At 32.9% G+C, this 19,229-nt stretch overlaps 4 protein-coding genes across 6 annotated transcripts; 2 read left to right on the plus strand and 2 right to left on the minus strand.

The window, feature by feature from the left end:
- Window positions 1-1,631: 1,631 nt before the first annotated feature.
- Window positions 1,632-5,383, minus strand: LOC120218219 (ankyrin repeat domain-containing protein 13C-A-like). Of its 3 annotated transcripts, XM_039215188.1 has the most exons (4): window positions 5,326-5,383; window positions 4,925-5,050; window positions 2,862-4,519; window positions 1,632-2,233 (listed from the first exon to the last, which is right to left on the minus strand). In XM_039215188.1, the coding sequence occupies exons 3-4, from the start codon at window positions 4,473-4,475 to the stop codon at window positions 1,898-1,900; spliced, it is 1,950 nt and encodes a 649-aa protein (XP_039071119.1). In that variant the 5' UTR covers window positions 4,476-4,519; window positions 4,925-5,050; window positions 5,326-5,383; the 3' UTR covers window positions 1,632-1,897. The 3 variants fall into 3 exon arrangements, with proteins under 3 accessions (XP_039071119.1, XP_039071118.1, XP_039071120.1); XM_039215187.1 differs by lacking the exon at window positions 5,326-5,383 and having other exon boundaries at window positions 4,925-5,238; XM_039215189.1 differs by lacking the exons at window positions 4,925-5,050; window positions 5,326-5,383 and having other exon boundaries at window positions 2,862-4,655.
- Window positions 4,913-19,229, plus strand: LOC120218223 (dihydroxy-acid dehydratase, chloroplastic-like). The gene is made up of 7 exons (XM_039215193.1): window positions 4,913-4,917; window positions 17,770-17,784; window positions 17,909-17,979; window positions 18,198-18,299; window positions 18,549-18,629; window positions 18,802-18,960; window positions 19,039-19,229. Exons 3-7 carry the CDS (start codon window positions 17,941-17,943, stop codon window positions 19,087-19,089), a joined length of 432 nt encoding a protein of 143 aa, XP_039071124.1. The 5' UTR covers window positions 4,913-4,917; window positions 17,770-17,784; window positions 17,909-17,940; the 3' UTR covers window positions 19,090-19,229.
- Window positions 8,575-10,358, minus strand: LOC120218221 (chalcone synthase). Its single transcript, XM_039215190.1, has 2 exons — window positions 10,110-10,358; window positions 8,575-9,775 (listed from the first exon to the last, which is right to left on the minus strand). Exons 1-2 carry the CDS (start codon window positions 10,285-10,287, stop codon window positions 8,784-8,786), a joined length of 1,170 nt encoding a protein of 389 aa, XP_039071121.1. The 5' UTR covers window positions 10,288-10,358; the 3' UTR covers window positions 8,575-8,783.
- LOC120218224 (dihydroxy-acid dehydratase, chloroplastic-like) lies at window positions 16,993-17,780 on the plus strand. Its single transcript, XM_039215194.1, has 3 exons — window positions 16,993-17,167; window positions 17,319-17,388; window positions 17,491-17,780. The coding sequence occupies exons 1-3, from the start codon at window positions 17,030-17,032 to the stop codon at window positions 17,637-17,639; spliced, it is 357 nt and encodes a 118-aa protein (XP_039071125.1). The 5' UTR covers window positions 16,993-17,029; the 3' UTR covers window positions 17,640-17,780.

Here is a 19,229-nt window from a genome sequence, read left to right on the forward strand (position 1 = left end):
CCCCTGCACTGGAGCGGTTGCTCCCCTATTTTTACATGGATTGGAAAAATCATAGAATAAAAGAGAATTTAGTTTAATATAACGATCCGGTGAAACTCATTTAATCCATTTGTTTGGGGGAATAAAAAGAATATAGTGGGATGAAGCAGTGGGAGAAGGAGGTAGGAGATGGCTAGAAAAGGAGGTAGGAGATGACTAGAAAAGGTATAGGACTGAACTGATTCGGGTCACTTAACTTTCTATTCTTTTTAATTAGGGTTAACTACATAAATCATCACTTAACTTTCTACTCTCTCCTATTTTACTCATTGAACTTTAAAATTTTTCAATTTACTCATTAAACTTTCAGATTGCTACTATTTTGGTCACTCCTTAACATTATAATTATAATTATTATGTTTTAGGGTAAATTGTGTGAAAATTTTAAAAAAAATCACGAGCGCGACACCCTCAGTGGCCGCGATGGTATCCGTTATATCCACAACCGCGATAAACGCTACGCGATAAAAAACGCGACCGCTAACGCTATTTAAATCCCTAATCTCAACTATCACATTTGTTTCGTTTTGATCATCCAATTACTTTTTTTTTCAAAATTGTACTTAATATTTTCATTTTTGTCACCTACCGTTAAAAAATTAACAGAATTATGTGACATTTTTAATTTTTTTCAATGATGATGTGACATTTTCTTATGGAGACACATTAACTTCACCATTAATTTTTTAACGGTAGGTGATCAAAATGAAACAAAGACTAAACATTAGATATGATTTTAAAAAAATAGTTAGGTGATCAAAACGAAATAAAAATAATAGTTAGGGTACTATATTTATAATTTATCTTAATATTATTTATGTATGTTTAAGTTCGGTGATCCTATATTTAATTTTATATTTTATTTTAACATACTCATCTTTAAATGATTAATCCAAAGCGAGTCAGATGAGAGCTAGAACGAGTCAAGAACTCGTGTATGAAGGCAACAACATTTTCTGATAGGGTAAAGTCCCATAAAAAATGAAGTAATTTATGAAAATCATAAAGATCTTCATGAGTATACTCTACTAGTCTACTGCAATTAGTACAGCAATGTTGCTTTCTCATTTACAATTAATCAGCCAAATTTGTGGAAGTTAGTAGATTTGTTTAATTGTTGAGGAATGGCATGAAAAATGATAATTGCTGCTTCGTAGTGCCCACAAGAGCCTTCATTGCTCAATCATGTCTTTAAATATAGGGCAGGGACCCCTCTAAAACTAGAGCGAATTGGGTCATAATTATTGCAAAACAGGTGCATGTGTAAGTGGTCCCTTTGGCAAGTGAATCTTGTGACCAAATGAGCTCAAAATCATATACAAAATAGTAATGAAAATTTTCCCAGAAATTTCAAGTTCTGCAGATCCTTGTATATGACCTCAAATAAAGAGAACTCGAAACGAAATCTTTGCTCATTGCCACAATCATAGCATAAATACTCAAACGACCTCGCAGCCAATGGTCCTACATAACTATTATGGCCAATAACTCTACCGAGTAACTCGTTACATCGTTCGATGGGAACGAATAATACCGATATTGGAAATAAAACAGTGCCAACTCTGTCAGTAATTGTATGTAGCCACAAGTTGGTCACAAGTAAATGATGTAAATTACTAATCCAAGATACTAACATCCCACAAAATGCCTTTTTTCCCCCCACCTATTTTCCACCCCCACAATCAAATTTTCCCATGACAGAAGGGAATATCCACACTTCTTAGAGCATAGCTCCAAGTATCTATTTCCCTATTCCTCTTTTTTTTTCGTTAACGGAACACGATTTCTACGGATAATGAAACACTAAATTATTTTGGAAACCTGGAACTTGTTTTAACAACTGGATCATAGCCCGACTTCAATGAGTCTGACTCTTACCTTTCTTTGACTTGCTCTTCTCTTGCATCTTCTTTTTCTTTGCTTCAGCTGTAATCCAAGTGTAATCTGGAGGTATTGCAAATGGATCTTGAAGATTTTCTGGCTTGTCGTCGCTATTATTGGATGAACTAGGGCGTTGATATGGTGTCTTTATCCACTGAAACCAAGATGAACCCGAGGCCTGTGTCACTGCAGGAATTTCTTGGGCAGCTGAAGGACTTGAAGGAGGTGTTGAGAACTCGTCCACAGGCTGTAGTTCTTCAAACTTCGTGAAAGTAACCAATACTCTGATTGTGGGAACCACCGGGATAGCAACCTAAGTACAACCATGAGAACTCATTCAGGTCAAAATCTTAGAGAATCGTGCATATGGAAACAAAAGTGGCAGCAGAAACGAGTTTACTTAACCACCTCCTTTTTTCTTTTATTTTTTGAAGAAATCCCCAAAACTGAGGAATGTGTAGGGTATACTGGCACCATTAATGTGTAAGAATGAAACTATATCTCCATTCATCTAGCAAGCCTATGCATCATTAGATGGAAGGAAAGGATCTGATCATACACCAGGCAAAAAGATACGAAAAACAGTCTTAAAAAACTACATAAGTCAAGAATAAGCCCAATGTAGCTTCCAGTCCTAAAATCTTAATTTCGAAAAGTATCCACTCATCCCAGTAACACGCTAAAAGCTCTAATGTAATGGATCACAAAAGTCATGGATAAACAAGCCTCAAAATACATGCCAAAAATCATCAACAGGATAATAACAGGAACATTTATGTCTTCCCGAACCACACCCTCTAGAGGGAAATGTTTTCCCACAGAAACGTATTATGTATCATATGCCCCATTGAAATCAGTCACAAGTACAGAAGTCATTACTGAAGAGTTCATATAACAGGATAATAACAGGACCCAATCAGACAGTCAAAAGAACAACAAACCTTGACCGGGAAGGTTCCAGCAGGAAGCTTTGTCGTGAGCAGTTCTCTCAACCGACGAATTGCCTTGACCTTGTTGGCAAGAATGTCTAGCAATGGCAAGAGTTCTTCTGTTTGCAGTGGGAAGTTCGGAGAGAGCCAAAGAATAGGCCTCAATCCTTTCTTATACTCATTCTCCCGGCCACTATCCTTACGCCGACTACCAGTCTCAGAACTTGTGGAAGAAGAAATTCTCGAATCTCTTATCCTTCGATGATCATCTGTTGCCGAAATCTCCACGGAATGTCTACCAGGTTTTATCTGACTTCCCGAAGGAGAGTCTCCTAGTAAGTCACTCACCTTCTCATCTACACAGAATGAACTTCTAGGTGGTGCAATCTTCCTCTGCTCTTCATGCTTTGGATTCTTTTTCCTCCATCCACCAAACCATACTTTCTTTTCCTGCTTAGTCTCTTCATTTTTCAAACCATTGGTTTCCTCGATTGGAATTTCCCGGGAATCAAAACAACTATGACGATGCCCAATAACGCCATCATCATTCTCGTTAGATATTTCTTTAGAATCCAATTTAAGAGCAACTTCAAGTTGTTTCCTTTCATCTTCAGTCAGGATCTCATCAAGCTCTTCATTCTCTGCTTCATTTCCATTGGACGTTGCAAGGAATTCGTCATCTGTCATGGCCCCAGGCACCCTCCTAGATTTGATGCTAACAACAACATTGTGCATATCATACACCTTAGCCTTCCAGGCACTTACCATTTCCGTTTTCTCTTGTCGCCTCCAAGTCAGTTGTGGCAAAAGAACTGCCTGTGTTACATCTATCCCAGGCCTGAATATACTAGTCTGGGACATTGCAACCACTTCTTGTCGAACCTCTTCTTCAGTTGCTTGAGAATCAGCACCATCCAAAGCATTCATCGCCTCTTTATCCTTATGAGAGATCATACAAAGCGATCCGGGAGGAATCTTACCATCCTCAGAACCATCACCAAGGAAAAGAATACTCTGATCTGAACGCTGAATTCTAAATCCATCGAATCCAGCCAAAGTCATATCAGCCCTCAAATTTGCACCCCTCTTCCAAATTTTATATGTATCCGAAGGAGCAATTCGTGAGATGAAAGGTATCACAGAACTATCAAAATGGAATGTGATTTCCATGTAAAAGTCTCTCATCCTTCGCATGGTTCCCACCAAACGAGGCAATCTTCTACACCATTTTGCCCATGCCAATGGCTGGTAGTGCCGAACAATAGTCATCGCAATAGCCTCTTCCCTATTACAAATTGCTTCTTGAAGTGCACTCCATCCTTGTTCATTTTGCAAGCTCCAGTCAGCACCAGCAGTCATAAGCATTTTAGTTGCAGTTTCATCACCGAGTTTAACAGCCAAGTGAAGAGGGGTATCTCGGTTAGGAACATCACGCCTATCAATCACATAAGCGATCTCTTCAGCCTTTGCTTCCTCAGCCAATGAGGCTGCTTCTGATCGAATCTCGTCCGCATTACCAAGTCGTGGGAGGGCCTCGAGTATCCTCCTGAGACTTTCATAATCCCTCATCACAACAGCTTTGTGCACAGGGCTATGTGCATACTTAGAAACATCGATACCGGCCATACCTCAGGGATCCAAATATGCTATCAACCCCAAGTCTAATTCTCCTAAGAAAGCACAATTCAATCATTTAACATTAGAATACACAATTTCAACCTAAAATCCACTAACAACACAAGCAAGAAAGTGCACTATCCATCCCTACAAACCAACAAATTCAAAAAATTGCTATCAAACCCCAAAAGTATTATAACAATCAATTTCATCCCTAAAAGCCAACAAATTCAAACAAATGAGAAATTAAGAAGAAACAAAAACAATCCATAAACAAATGTGATATTGGCTAAAACCCAATCAAACGCAAGTAAAATCCCACCCACATGGAAATGCAACATTACACAGTTATCAGTAACTATCATACCATAAACAAGAAGGGGAACAAAAAAAGAACCTTCAGTGGACCCAAAATAGAGATAAAAAAGATATGAACTTTAGGGGAAAAAAGGTCTCACCTGGTTCTTTATCTCTTCATTTCTTTCTAAGCAAACAAAGATCGCTCACAAAAAGAAAGAAGGCAAAATTTTCAAGAAAAACACCCCACCAAAGAGAGCTTTTTTTCTGTTTCTCTCTGCACACTTCTTTAAAGTAGGAAAAATAACAACTTCGATCCAATCCAGATCAGACAAACTGAAGAACATGCATGTGGGTGTGTGAAATAAAATTAAAAATAATTATACCATAAAAAAACCCAGGTGGGGAATATGGTAAAGAAGTTAAAAAAAAATACAAAATGATGGGACAATAATCGAAGAAAAGAATCTCTATCCGAGAAAGTAAAGAAAACCCCCACCTTTCAAGAAAACCCAACCAAAAAAAAAATGAAAAGTATTAAAAATCTGAAAAGGAGAAGTACCCAAGTTACTCCTTTTTGTACAGAGTTGAAGAAGGATCTCAGAAAGGTTGATTTTTTTAATTTGAAATTGAGAGTATGGTTAAGGTGATTGCAAGTTTCAAAATTAAGGATAAACTACACATTTAATACTTAAACTATTAATTTTGTTCCGTTTTGGTATCTAGACATTATTTTGTTTCAAAACTATAGGTTAATAACTTAATGGTGATGTTGACATGTAACCAAATTGAAATGTCATGTCATTATTGAAAAAAATTAAAAACTCCATTCATTTTTTAATGATAGATATCAAATTGAAATTTAAACTAAACATTATGTATGATTTAAAAAAATAAAGTTTAATTATCAAAACAGCACAAAAGTAATAATTTAGGCACTAACTTATAGTTTACCCTAAATATAATTACAAGAGAAAAGGAAAAGGAAAAATTCGTTTCTTTTGTTTTATATTTAGGGTAAACTATAAAAATAGTCATCAAACTTTTATGACATCTGTATTTAGGTTACTAAATTATTAAAAAATTACTTTATAGTCACCATATTTTTAATTTACATCCATTACGGTCACCACCATCAATTGTGGTTAAGAAATTACACATTAAAGTGGCTTTCCCTAAACCCTAAGCTTTTCAAATTATTTTATAGTCGTCGGTCTTTTTTTACCTGCACTGTCACTCTCTAATGTTTCGCCACCATTAAACACATCTATTATACTCAAGAGTTTCACCATCTTCTTATGACCCTCAAAACATTCATCACTACTATTTCATCAAGTTTTTCTCATCTTCCTGTCATAAAACAAATTCGACTTGATTATTTTAATACTAAGGTACAAAAGAAAACTCCAAAAATAAAAAAGTTTGAGGTGAAAGAATGCACTATTAGTGCACTTCAGCCAGATGAAAGAAAACAGAATCAGGTTTAAACTCCATGATCCATGCATGCAAGTGCAAAGTAATATAGTATATTTACTATCTAAGGCACAAGCATTGGTCAAGTTTTATGTGTTAGAATTTGTATAGATTGATTCCATGTATGAAATTTTAGAATTCAGATTGCTTTAAATGTTTCTAATGGATTCCATTACTTTCACAGCTTCACAACTCAACATATGCGCATAAAGATATTTGCAACGACAATGGCCCGTGGTTATAGTGTTTGAGACTTGAATAGAATAATGGTGATAAATAGTTTGACAATTGTGAGAAGATGATAAAGCTTTTAAGTATAATAGGTGTTGTGATTAGAGATGACAACGATCAAAATAACGTCAAACGGTGACGACATTGACAAAAGGAGGCCGATGACTACCACATAATCTAAGAAACTTAAGGTTTTGAGGGGAGTAAGATGACTTTAAAGAGCCATATTCTCCTCACGGGGGACCCAAACTAAATCAGTGTACCAACAACGGGAGCGGAGCCCATTGATGTCTCGAAGCGGGGGAAGAGTGGCGCAGCAGCCATTCGGATCAAGGAGGAGCTGCACAGCTTGCTGATTATCAGACTGAACTTGGACAAGCTCAGCACCAAAAATCCACGCCATTTGAAGCCCTTCATAGATGCTCCGCAATTCGGCCATGAGTGGAGACGATACACTCGCATGAAATTCTTTTTTAGTTTTCCTAAGATGTAATGCTTTAATTTTTGTTTTTTAAATTTAAAAAATGTTGTTTAAAATTAATAAAAAAAAGTGAGTAATTACTTTCGGTAAAAAAATATAAGCTCGTTTTCTTATCTGATACGTTTTCTAAAGTTGCAATATATTAAATTTTTTAAGATTTATATATTGTAGAATTTGTGACACATAGAAATTAAGTTTATAATAATATATAGTATTGTAAAGTAAACATTAAAAGAAGTTGTTCAAATTTTCGGGAAGTGTTTAAATAAAAAAATATACAAAATTATGGTTTAAGGGTCATTTTTGTCCTTGTAGTAAACTCAATTAATCATTTTCGTCCATATAATATTTTCGAATCAATTTAGGCCTCCAGGTGGTTTAGAGGTATTATCCTAACCCTTGAAGTCTGTTTTGACTAACATAATTATTAGTCTTCTGTATCTATGAACGCCAGTAATTTTCACGCTAATCAATATTACTGACATGATTTGATGACGAAGTGACATTTATTAAAAATTAATAATAAAATATTTATTAAAAACAATGTTTATAAAAAATCCTCAAAATTTTAAAATAATTCCTTATTATCACTGAAATAAATAATAAAATTTTGATAATTTTTTCTATCCATGGTGTTTATGAACATTTTAACATAATTCTCTAGTCCACAAAAACATAAAACTAATGGTTCTATTAGTCAAATCAGTCAACGGATTTCAAAGGCTATAATGGTACCCCTAAACAACTTCGATGACTAAATTGATGTGTAAATACCATAAACCGAAAATAAGAAATTAAGTTTACAAAAATAGCCCCTAAGACAAATTATAAAATATTAAATAAAAATAGTATATACGTCTAAAAAATTAAAATAATGAGCAAGTTTAAAATGAATTAGTGTTAACTATTTAAAAATATGAGTATGGATTGAGTTACTTTCTTTGAAATATTAAGGAATTACAAAAGTTTGAGTATAATCTGATATAAGGTTAATGTAATAGCGACTGCTTTAATTTAGTGAGATGAAAGTTTAGATTTTTTTTTAAGTGAAATCTCTAAATTTTAATATTATAAACAGAGAAAATTAGATTGAGAAAGTAATTCTTGTAATAAACTGTTAAAATATTTTTATTGAATTAATTGCATCACATACTATCAAAATACGATTTTTATTTTAAATTAGTCTCTAAATTTTTAAATATTTTAATTTCTTCCCTAAATTATGACTATTATTATAAATTAATCCTCAAATTTTTGAACATTTCAATTTTATTTCTAAACTATATCCTTCATTCTAAATTGGTCCCTAAAGTTTTTAAACATTCCAATTTCATCTCAAGCTATATGTATACACTAATCACATCCCATGTTAATAAAATCATTAGGTCAAATTATATTATTATATGTTTGAAAAAAAAACAAAATTTAGGTTAAATTATGGTTGAAACCAATTACATGTTTGAATGAATTTGGGGATAAAATTGGAATATTCAAAAGTTTAAGAATCAATTTTAAAGGAGAGTTATAGTTTAGGGAAATATGATATAATTAACTCTATTTTATTTGAATTAGTTAATCGAATTGTTAAACAGAAAATAATAAATAAATCTAAAAGTTTTTTCATTTAAATTTGAAATTTATTATTTCCATAAATATAAGTCTGGTACATAAATTCTACATCCATTTAGCACAACAAAGAGAGCTTAACTCTCTTAAAATAACCATACAAATTCGAAATTCATAAGCTAAACTAAAATACAATAAAATAGAAAAACAGTGAAAGTGAAACCAGATATAGATTACCCATGCAAGCCAACGAGTCTTTAAACCCCAGTTTATGCGGTGATGCTATGGAGCACCACGGTCTCGACGGTGAGTCCGGGTCCGAACCCGAACAGCACTCCCCACTCGAGCCCTTCGCCCGTGGTTTCTAGTCCATCTTCTTTTGATTTCCTCCTCATCTCATCCAATATGAACAGCACACAAGCACTCGACATATTTCCGTACTCCGAAAGAACATGTCGAGTGGCTCGTAGCTTTTCGGGTTTGAGGGATAGCTTTGCTTCAACTTGGTCCAATATGGCTGGACCACCAGGGTGCGCTATCCAAAAGAGAGAGTTCCAATCTGATATGCCCAAAGGTTTAAATGCTTCAACAAGGCTCTTCTCAATGTTCTTTGAAATTAGGCCAGGAACATCCTTGAGGAGGTGAAATGTAAGCCCAACTTCACGAAGGTGACCGTCGATAGCTCCATCGCTATCTGGCAATATCGTTTGGGCCGTCGACACGAGTTCGAACATAGGCTTTTCAATCTCGGGTATCGGGTCGGCACCAATTATAACAGCAGCAGCGCCGTCGCCGAATAACGCTTGACCCACGAGACTATCCAAGTGAGTGTCACTCGGCCCGCGGAAAGTAACCGCGGTGATCTCCGAGCAAACAACGAGGACACGAGCGCCCTTGTTGTTCTCGGCTAAATCCTTGGCGACGCGGAGCACAGTGCCGCCCGCGAAGCAACCCTGTTGATACATCATGAGACGCTTAACAGACGGACGGAGTCCTAGAAGCTTAGTGAGCTGGTAGTCGGCTCCGGGCATGTCAACACCGCTGGTGGTGCAGAACACGAGGTGGGTGATCTTGGACTTGGGCTGGCCCCATTCCTTAATTGCCTTGGTGGCCGCTTCTTTGCCTAGCTTTGGCACCTCAACAACCACTATGTCTTGCCTTGCGTCGAGTGATGGCGCCATGTACTCACATACATTGGGGTTCTCTTTCAAAATCTCCTCGGTTAGGTACATGTAACGCTTCTTGATCATGGACTTTTCACCTAAAATAATTTAAAAAATACTCTTTTTTATTATATAAATACAATAATTAACCTTTATTTTCAAGGCCTCTGCATGAAAATGATATGAAACGTGCACAGTTTCATGCAAAAATCCAAGTGCGGAACACCAAAATCGCCATTCTACATAAAACATGCTAAATATTTATAGAATAATCAACAAGAATAAACGCATGATTTTATGCTAAGAGATTAATTTATATATTTTTAGTGATGAAAATAATTTATTAATAGAAATTAATAAGAAAATATCTAAATTATATGAAAATTTAAAATTTTCGAAACGAATGTATACATAGACAAAAGGAGAACTTACACATGCGCTTGAATTTCTCTTTCAACTCGACCTTGTGCTCACTATTAGTGATGCGGAAGTAGTAGTCAGGGTACGTGCTCTGATCAACACAATTTGGAGGAGTTGAGGTGCCAATCGCCAACACAGTAGCCGGTCCTTCGGCACGTTGAGCCTTACGAACCTCCTCGACCGTCACCATTTCCTTTTTTTCTTTCTAGCAAATAAAAGAAAACAACCCAAGCGTTAGCTGCCGGTAACAGTGGTTGTGGAAGGAAGTTGTTATGATCGAAGTTGAACAGAGGTTTGGTCGTATAAATAAGAGGGGCAGGGGTAGCTGGGAGTCACGTGCCTAAGAAATGCCATTAGGCATTAGGTACGTGTCTCATTAACCAAACACTTGTTATGAGGATCGGTGGCACGTGACACATGAGTTTGGTACATCTATCTATCCCTCCTTCTAACGTGGACTCTTCCTGTACGTACATTCCTCTACCAACATTTTTTTCTCTGATCTTAAATCAGTTATTCGAATCGGTTTACTCGAAAAAAGAAAAACAATAATCAGTTTTCCTTGAAATCTATTAATTGATTAAGTGGTTAAACATGTTAATATTATTTCATTTTGTGTAGGTTTGAACTCTGATACCTTCAGAATATAATTACATCTCCATTTAATAAAAATAATAATCATCTTTCTTAAATTATGACTTAATCTATTGAATCTACCATATAATTTTAAACTTAGACATATGAAGACATCTATGAATAAATAATCAACTAATAATTTAAATGATTTTAATTTATATTTCATGATATGCTTAATAGATCTAGGGATGGAGTCATGATTGAAATATGGGGGTAAGTTATTTAACTCTAAAATAAATAGAGTTCTAAAAAGTAATTAACCATAAAAATTAAGAGATTAAGGGTTTAATTTAATTAATTTTAATTATATGAGGAATTTGACATATGGGTGAGATTAAACCTTATTCTAAAGTTCTCTTTTGAAGCAATAATGCATTTAATTTAAATTATTGGGACTTTTAGGTGAAAAGTTGTTTTAAAAATATACATAGAGATTATATTTTTTTCATTTTATTAAAAAATAAATTGATTTTAATCTGGTTGATTCTAAATATGGATAAATTTTTCTAACACGTGAATATAATTTTAGAAAGTATTATTTAAAATTATTATAATATTAGTAAAAATATATATTTCTATTCATTTAAAAATGAATAATTTAGGTGGGTTGGACCAGAGTGAACCCAGACTTAATTTTATTAAAAGTGAATGTCGATACGGCTGGACCCCGGCTTATAACACCATAAATTATAAATGGGTAAACTACATATCTAGTCACATAATTTTGTTACGTTTTGATTTCATTTTGATCACTCACCGTTAAAAAATTAATGGTGCTACTGATATGTCACCATAAGGTAATGTCACTTTATCATTGAAAAAAATTAAAATACTACATCAACAATTATGTTATTTTTTATGGTAGGTGACTAAAATGGAATCAAAACGTAACATTAATGATGATTTTGAAAAAAAAATTGTGTGACAAAAATGGAACTAAAATGATAGTTGAGTGACTAATATGTAGTTTACCCAACTATCACTCTAGTTCCGTTTTGGTCACCGAACTTTTTTTCTTCAAAATCATCGTTAACGTTACATTTTGGTTTCATCTTAGTCACCATCCGTTAAAAAATTAACATAACTACCAATATGATATTTTTATTTTTCAATGATAATGTGACACTATCATATGGTGACACGTCAGCAACACTATTAATTTTAAACGGTTGATGACTAAAATGTAATCAAAAAGTCTAGTAAGTGACAATTTAAAAAAATTAGTTAGATGACCAAAATAAAATTAAAATGATAGTTAGGTAACTAAATACTAAGTTTGCCCAATTTTATAATCATAGAGAAAAAATCGGAGACAAGATCCCCTGCCAGCCCTTGGTACATACTGGTCTTTAACATGTAAATTCCAACATAATAATCTATTTTAATCGTTCTCAGCTATTTCACATATATTTTATTGTAAATTTAATTATTAAAAAACTCTGAGTTCAATCTCGAATATTTTTTCTTTCTCTTCTCATAATATTTATAAATAAATATCAAATTAAATCGAATAAATATATAAAAAAAATAAAATTATAAAGAGAACTTACTTTATACTGTTGCCAAAATCCTGGTCTCTTGAAATGCCACTTTCAGAAGTTTTGATTGATTCCAACACAGAAACTCAAATCCAATTTCTTACAACATTAAATTGCAACGAAATCGACATTTATGTCTGTAGTGGAATAACCTATAACCGATGAAAAATGTGGAAGATTTATTTATTTATTTATTTTAAAACTTACTAAATTTATTATTACCGTTTTCTTTTTTGATTATGACCCAATGATATTTTGTTTTTTGTGCATTAATTACATTGCAGAAGATTTTTTTTTACATGCGATGGAATTGTACGTTTCTTTCCTTATTGTTGTTTGAATCTATGCCACACATTTTTTTTAATAGTTTTTGTTTTAAGCAATAAGAACTTAATATCATTTAAATATATTTTAAGTTTTATTTTTTGTGGATATAAAAAATATTCGTTGAAATATTCACTCATGACTCATTAAAATTAAATGTATAATCTGAGTCGATTCAAATTAATTAGAGTAAAATCTTGAGAATAATAAAAACAACAACAAAAAATAACGAAAGAGAAAAAATAAATAAAATGATAAATTGTTAAATTCAATAAAACTATTTACAACATTGTCACCCTAAGTTTCTCTTTTATTTTTGCAATTGTTAGTCTATTTTTTTTCATTATTGACGACGATACTAATTTTGATGTTGGTCACTGAAGTCGGTATTTATTATTATTTTTTATAGTGTATTTTATTTTTATTTTTTATTTTTTAATAAATGTTTTTATGGCATGACGCGTTTTTAGTTGTTTGGTTGTTGTTTTTATTTATCTTTTTTTTCTTAATGTTGGACTTGACATCGTTACGACTGATCAATATGGCGTTTTTTGTTATCACGTTGAACTTCCCTATTTTGACCCTCATATTGGATTTGGATATGCGATTTGCTTTTGTGGATAATTTTTCATGCCGCTCGACTTTGATTTGTAATTTTTCGATGGTCTTTCAAATAGTTTGATCTCCTTTTGTGATTCGTTTGTCAATGAGGTTAGATCTATTCATATCTACCTTTTGTTTGAGTTATTTGGTTAGGTTTTCTTGTGTTAATGATTATAATAAAATATCCTTATTATGTATTTAATTTACAATTGCTATTGTAAATCTTCATTGTAATTTGTATATTTTTTATTTTAATAAAACTAGATACTTCTATAAAAAAATTACGATTAAATTAAAATAAAAAATTAAAGATTAAAATTATTATTATGTTAATTTTATTTAATGATACTATCTCATATACATAATTATTCGGGTGATTATAAGTAGTATTTATTTATAATCTTTCTTAATTATTATAAGTAATATTTGTTTGGACAAAATTGTTTGAACTCGAAACCTATATAAAAACGATATAATAATATTTTATTACACATTCTAATAAAAATAATAGAAAGAAAATAGTACAAAGTTTATGTAAAATATATTAAAATATTAGGCTTGGATCCTTTGAATGTCAAATTTCAACTCTAACATCTTGAGTAATAAAAAAAAAGGATTAAAGAGTTCAATATCGTCTATCAGTACAAATAAATAAAGTAAATGTTCAAACAATAGAACATTGGAGAACAAATCAAACCTTAGAGAATGACATAATATTTTCAGTAATATCGATCAAAATGCAGAAATAACTTCATGTTTATCCGAGCTAGTAATCCCAGCTACCCATACACCGCTAATTCCAAATCAGTAACAGTCCTCAAGACCTAGAATATGTCATTCTTATGTATCCAAATAGTAACTTTCGAATAATTGAATCCTACGTGGCTACGTTATTAATAAGACTTCATGTAGGGGAAATGTCACATTAATTAATAAGGGCAACTTGACATGTGAAGGAAAGTAGAAGCTTACCCTTGGTAGGTGCCATGGCCAGTTATTAATGTGGCCTGTCTTCTATTTTTAGTAGTCTTCTTTATGCCTCTTCATGGATTCTTTCTGCTATTTGTTTAAAGGATAAACTATGGCGGTGGTCACTTTTATTTTATAATTGTCTTATTTTGATCATTGATTTTAAAAATGTTATATTTAATCACTTTTGTTTTCGGTTTTATTTTGGTCACTGAGTTATTGAATCCCTTTAATTTGTTGATGTAGCACGTTAGTAAAGATGTTTCGTTTTTAACTTGACTCATGATTTTAGGCAGAATACTAATATGAACCTAAATTCTATATAAACACTATTTTAACCCCTGAACTTTAAATAAAATATTAACTTGACTCACGAATCTAGTCAAATCCTTCGCCATTGGATGTCGCTCATCACCATTGCCGGCCACCTTCAATTTTCATCATTGGTCACCGTTGACTGCAACTATCAATGATTATTAAATCCTAAAATTTTAAGTATTTTCCTTTTTTATCCCATGAACACGAATTTGAAATGCGTTTCAATAGAAAATACTCTGAACTTCATAAACCTAATCTACTAGAATCATTCACATTTATAATAAAAATGTTAATTTTATAAATTCACCCCTAACTTTTTTTAAAAAAATACTCTTCATTTTACAAACTTCATTCATCTTCCTCTCCAAGAGGGGAGAGGCATGTGATTGTACTAGAGCTGGGTATATGGGCTAAGGCCCGCGGGCTACCCGTTTAACCCGCGATCCGTGCGGGCTTCGGGCCTCAAAAATTGAAGATCGTTTAAATTGCGGACTTTTTAGCCCGGACCGTTAAACCGCGGGTTTAATGGGTATAATCGCGGGCTACCCGCGAAACCCGCTAAAGCCCGCTTAGTTTAAAATTCATAAAATTTTAGATAAAATAAACTTAAAGAATTTTATAGAAAAAGGAAATAAATTACCTATAAATATGATGTTACTTATAACTATTGTAGTTCTTAAATTTATTAGGACGTTTGTCATAATTTTACCGCAGCTTGATATTTTTTTCATTTAAATATATATCATTATCATTTTGGTATTTAAAGATTTTTTTATTTAATTTTGACTTTTATTTTTTTCATGAAGTATGTTATACATTTTGTTCTTTAATTATAAAAAGTCACGTGATATTCTAATAATATATTACATGATACGTAATATTTGGATTAAAAATAAGAAAGAAAAGTAAAAGAAAAAATTAAAAACATATTTTTCAACTTTTAAAGACTTTTACAAAATAAATATATTTTAACAAATTAATGACTTATATTTTATCAATTTTAGTATAACTGTATCTTTCAAATTTACTCTTATACTGTAAGTATTTTATTTTATATTTTCATATTATGTTTTAGTCTTTCTATAAAGTATCCATAAAATACAATTATTAGGACCACTTGACAACTTTCTTGTTAGATTTGTATAATGTTTGAGTTTGTTGAATTTTTATGTTTGAATTTCTGTTTTCAGAATTCAGACACTTCTGTGTCTTCATATTATAGCCTTGAATAATCGTGTTTTATAAAAGTATAATGTGGTTATTGTTTTATTTGTTTTTCAATTTGGTGATATAAGTGAATATTGTTTTTTTAATTTGAGTTTAAGTAATTATATCATTATATATATATTAATAATTAAAAAAATTTAAAAAAATATTATTTTATAATCATTTTCGGCTATTTAAAATAAAAATTAAATATTATTTATTATTTTGACGGTGCTACCTTCATTTTCAAGTTGTTCGATCATTTTTAAAGGTGTAGTAAGTTAAAACATTATTTTTTATTGTATTTAAAGCATTTAAAATTATTTTTATTAAACGGGCCGCAGGTAAGCCTGTTTAGCCCGCGGGTTAAATGGACGGACCACGGACCTTAAAATTCAAAACCGTTTATAAATACGGGCTTTTAACCCGCTCCGTTTAAACCCGCACCGTCAAAATTCGCGGGCTAAACAGACGGTAGCCCGTATACCCACCTCTAGACTGTACCATGGGAGTGGGATGCTCGGTACAATTAATTGCATTGAGATGTTTCTCTTTTGTCCTTTACATTATTTTGTATTTATATCATAATAATAAATAAAATCAAAATGACATGTTATATATATATATATTAAATCAAAATGAACAACAATTATGTATTATATTAAATCTTAAGTATTTATTTATAGGATGATAATGTCACGTTCGACGAGTACAAATGAGCATGGTTAACGATGATTACCATTAAATTAATTTATAAAACATTAAATTATAAAATATTGAACGTATAATTATAAATTAGTTAAAAATCTAAATATAATTTAATTAAAATACACTATTTATAAAACATTAGTTTTTATAATCTTATTTTAATTATAATTAGATCACAAATTAATTTGGGAAATTTATAAACCCTAATTTATTTTCATAGCTTTGAAGCTCCCACCATCGTCGCCGCTGTCGTCGATATCATCTTTCACCACCGATGAACAATAAAGACTAAAATGGCGGCGGTAGCCCCAAATTTGATGATGAAAATGGTGGCAACGGGCGGTGATGACGACGATAGTGGGAGCTTCAAAACAATAAAAATAAATTAGGGTTTATAAATTTTTAAAATTAATTATAATTAAAATAAAATTATAAAAATTAATGTTCTATAAATATTGTATTTTAATTAAATTACATTTAAATTTTAACTAATTTATAATTATACGTTTTATGAATTAATTTAATGGTAGTTATTATTAGTCGAGAGACAGCATAATTTTATAGCAGGTGAGAACTGAGAATTTATGCCAGATACCCCTTAGGCCTCGAAATGATTGATAATTTGGGGAAATGAATCTTGGAATTGTTCATGGCAGGTCTGTAGGTCTAGAATTGTCTCTTGATGATCTCCAGAAGGTTAGTGACGAGGTTCCGTTTCTGGCTGATCTGAAGCCCAGTGACAAATATGTCTTGGAGGATGTTCACAAGGTATAGATTAACTGCAGCGGATCTTCTACATCAATATTTTCTTTCAAGATTCCTTTTTCTTCCAGACCTTATGAATCATGTCATTAATGGCTTTCTTGGTATATGTTATCAATTCTATCATTTCAACTAATGGGGAAAAACATTTTGATAGATTGGAGGAACTCCTGCTGTGATTCGTTATCTTTTGGAGCTTGGATATCTTGGTGGGGATTGCATGACTGGTATGTCGAATTTGATTCTATTTCATTTCGTTGTTTATTGCAATTTCAGAGCTTGAATTTTCAGTTTTTTTAATATTTGATACACTGATAATTCCACTCTAGTGACAGGGAAGAAAATGGCGGAAAATGCACAAAGCTATCCTCGTTTACCTGATGGACAAGTTGGTACTGGTGATTTTCCACTAAAAAGGCTAGGCTCCATTTATATATTAACTTCGAGATGCCATGAATGGAATGTGCAATTAGTCTGATCAGTACCCAAAAATCATTTCCAAGAAATCATAAAACCAGTGTCCAATCCCATCAAGAAAACAGGGCACATCCAAATATTAAGAGGGAATCTTGCACCAGAGGGTTCTGTAGCAAAAATTACTGGAAAAGGACTCTATTTCTCTGGTGCCTTTTCTTTTTCTCCTTTCTAATATTAACTTTGAGCTTCTTGGTCACTGTACTGTTACAATTTTATGGTTAAGAATGTAGTCTGCATCCATACATAATGATTGTAAAATTTGTTCTTTAGGTCCTGCACTTGTCTTTGAAGGAGAGGAAGCTATGCTAGTAGCTATCTCTGAAAATCCTTCGAGCTTTAAGGTATGCGAGTCAAAGCAGCATAGCGTTTCTCTATTATTAACAGCGGAGTGGACGTTCCATGTGCTGAGGTTTTGGTTAGTATTTGAATACGAGAGAAGTTGTTTTATGTCTGCTTAATTTGATAGTCTTAAAGTGGCAAGGGTGAGGGTTTGAATATTTTTTTTATGTATTTGCATTCGCTAAACTCCAAATATTTGGTTATACTTGTAAATTTCCAGGGAAAAGCAGTAGTCATTAGAGGGGTGGGGCCGAAAGGAGGACCAGGCATGCCTGAAATGTTGACACCAACAAGTGCAATAATGGGAGCAGGTCTTGGGAAGGTACCGTGACATCAAGTCCATGTGGCTATTACCGCCTTTTTTTCATTTGTTACAATCAACTCTGTGATTCTTGGAAGCATACTTAGTTGAATTGGTCTTTAAAATGTTGTAAAACTTTCTAATCCTCGCTTTTGACTCTTTTATCATCTCTACAATTTATTTTCAACTCGAACGGGATCTAACTGCTGGTGTAAAATTCGTGCCTTTCAAAATTGTATTTGGTTTGAATGCTGTAAGTGAATACTGCATGATGTTGCTTTGCTCACCGATGGTAGGTTCTCTGGAGGTTCACGTGGATTCGTTGTAGGCCACATATGCCCTGAAGCACAGGTATTTCTCACTCGAATTGCAAGATAATTTTGCAATGCCAATGAATGACTCTTAAGTGATGCACTTAACCCGAGTTTAACCAACAACGGTTATTACTAGGACCTTTATGCCCCCTGAATATAATCTGATTATTTGTCTTTACTGATGCTCGATATTGGATTTGATTTTATAGGATGGTGGCTCCATCCGTCTTGTTCAAAACGGGGACCTCATCAGCATCGATGTTCAGAAGAGGGCCATAAACGTTGAGTTGACAGATGCTGAATTGAACGAGCGGAGAAAGAAGTGGAATCCGCCTCCTCTCAAGGCTGACAGGGGAGTTTTGCATAAGGAGGGAACCGATAATCTTGCATATACTGCCTATATTATTGACTAGATTCCTGAATTAACATCTCTTCTCCATTTTCAGTACATCAAGAGCGTGCAACCAGCTTCAAAGGGGTGTGTAGCAGATGAATAAAGGCGGTATAAGCCGGCGAATGGAGTAAAAATCGAGTGAAACAGACCATCATCGACGCATGAAGTCGTTTCGCGTCTCAGTTTAGGTACCCGTCATAGGCATCAGATTAATGAAATACTATAAACTATTATTATGTCAAA

The sequence above is a fragment of the Hibiscus syriacus genome, unplaced genomic scaffold, assembly GCF_006381635.1.
Source record: "Hibiscus syriacus cultivar Baekdansim isolate YM2019G1 unplaced genomic scaffold, ASM638163v2 tig00110195_pilon, whole genome shotgun sequence".
In the NCBI taxonomy this organism is placed as follows: Eukaryota; Viridiplantae; Streptophyta; class Magnoliopsida; order Malvales; family Malvaceae; genus Hibiscus; species Hibiscus syriacus.

Coding starts and splice junctions, on each gene's coding strand:
- LOC120218221 (XM_039215190.1), bottom strand. CDS start 10,287: ATGGTGACGGTCGAGGAGGTTCGTAAGGCTCAACGTGCCGAAGGACCG. Junction 9,776..10,109: donor AGAGAAATTCAAGCGCATGT/GTAAGTTCTCCT, acceptor AAATTATTTTAG/GTGAAAAGTCCATGATCAAG.
- LOC120218219 (XM_039215188.1), bottom strand. CDS start 4,475: ATGGCCGGTATCGATGTTTCTAAGTATGCACATAGCCCTGTGCACAAA. Junction 2,234..2,861: donor CTGGAACCTTCCCGGTCAAG/GTTTGTTGTTCT, acceptor GGTTGTACTTAG/GTTGCTATCCCGGTGGTTCC.
- LOC120218223 (XM_039215193.1), top strand. CDS start 17,941: ATGCTAGTAGCTATCTCTGAAAATCCTTCGAGCTTTAAG. Junction 18,300..18,548: donor TGGGAGCAGGTCTTGGGAAG/GTACCGTGACAT, acceptor TGAATACTGCAT/GATGTTGCTTTGCTCACCGA. Junction 18,961..19,038: donor ACAGGGGAGTTTTGCATAAG/GAGGGAACCGAT, acceptor CTCCATTTTCAG/TACATCAAGAGCGTGCAACC.
- LOC120218224 (XM_039215194.1), top strand. CDS start 17,030: ATGAATCTTGGAATTGTTCATGGCAGGTCTGTAGGTCTAGAATTGTCT. Junction 17,168..17,318: donor TCTTGGAGGATGTTCACAAG/GTATAGATTAAC, acceptor ACATTTTGATAG/ATTGGAGGAACTCCTGCTGT. Junction 17,389..17,490: donor TGGTGGGGATTGCATGACTG/GTATGTCGAATT, acceptor ATTCCACTCTAG/TGACAGGGAAGAAAATGGCG.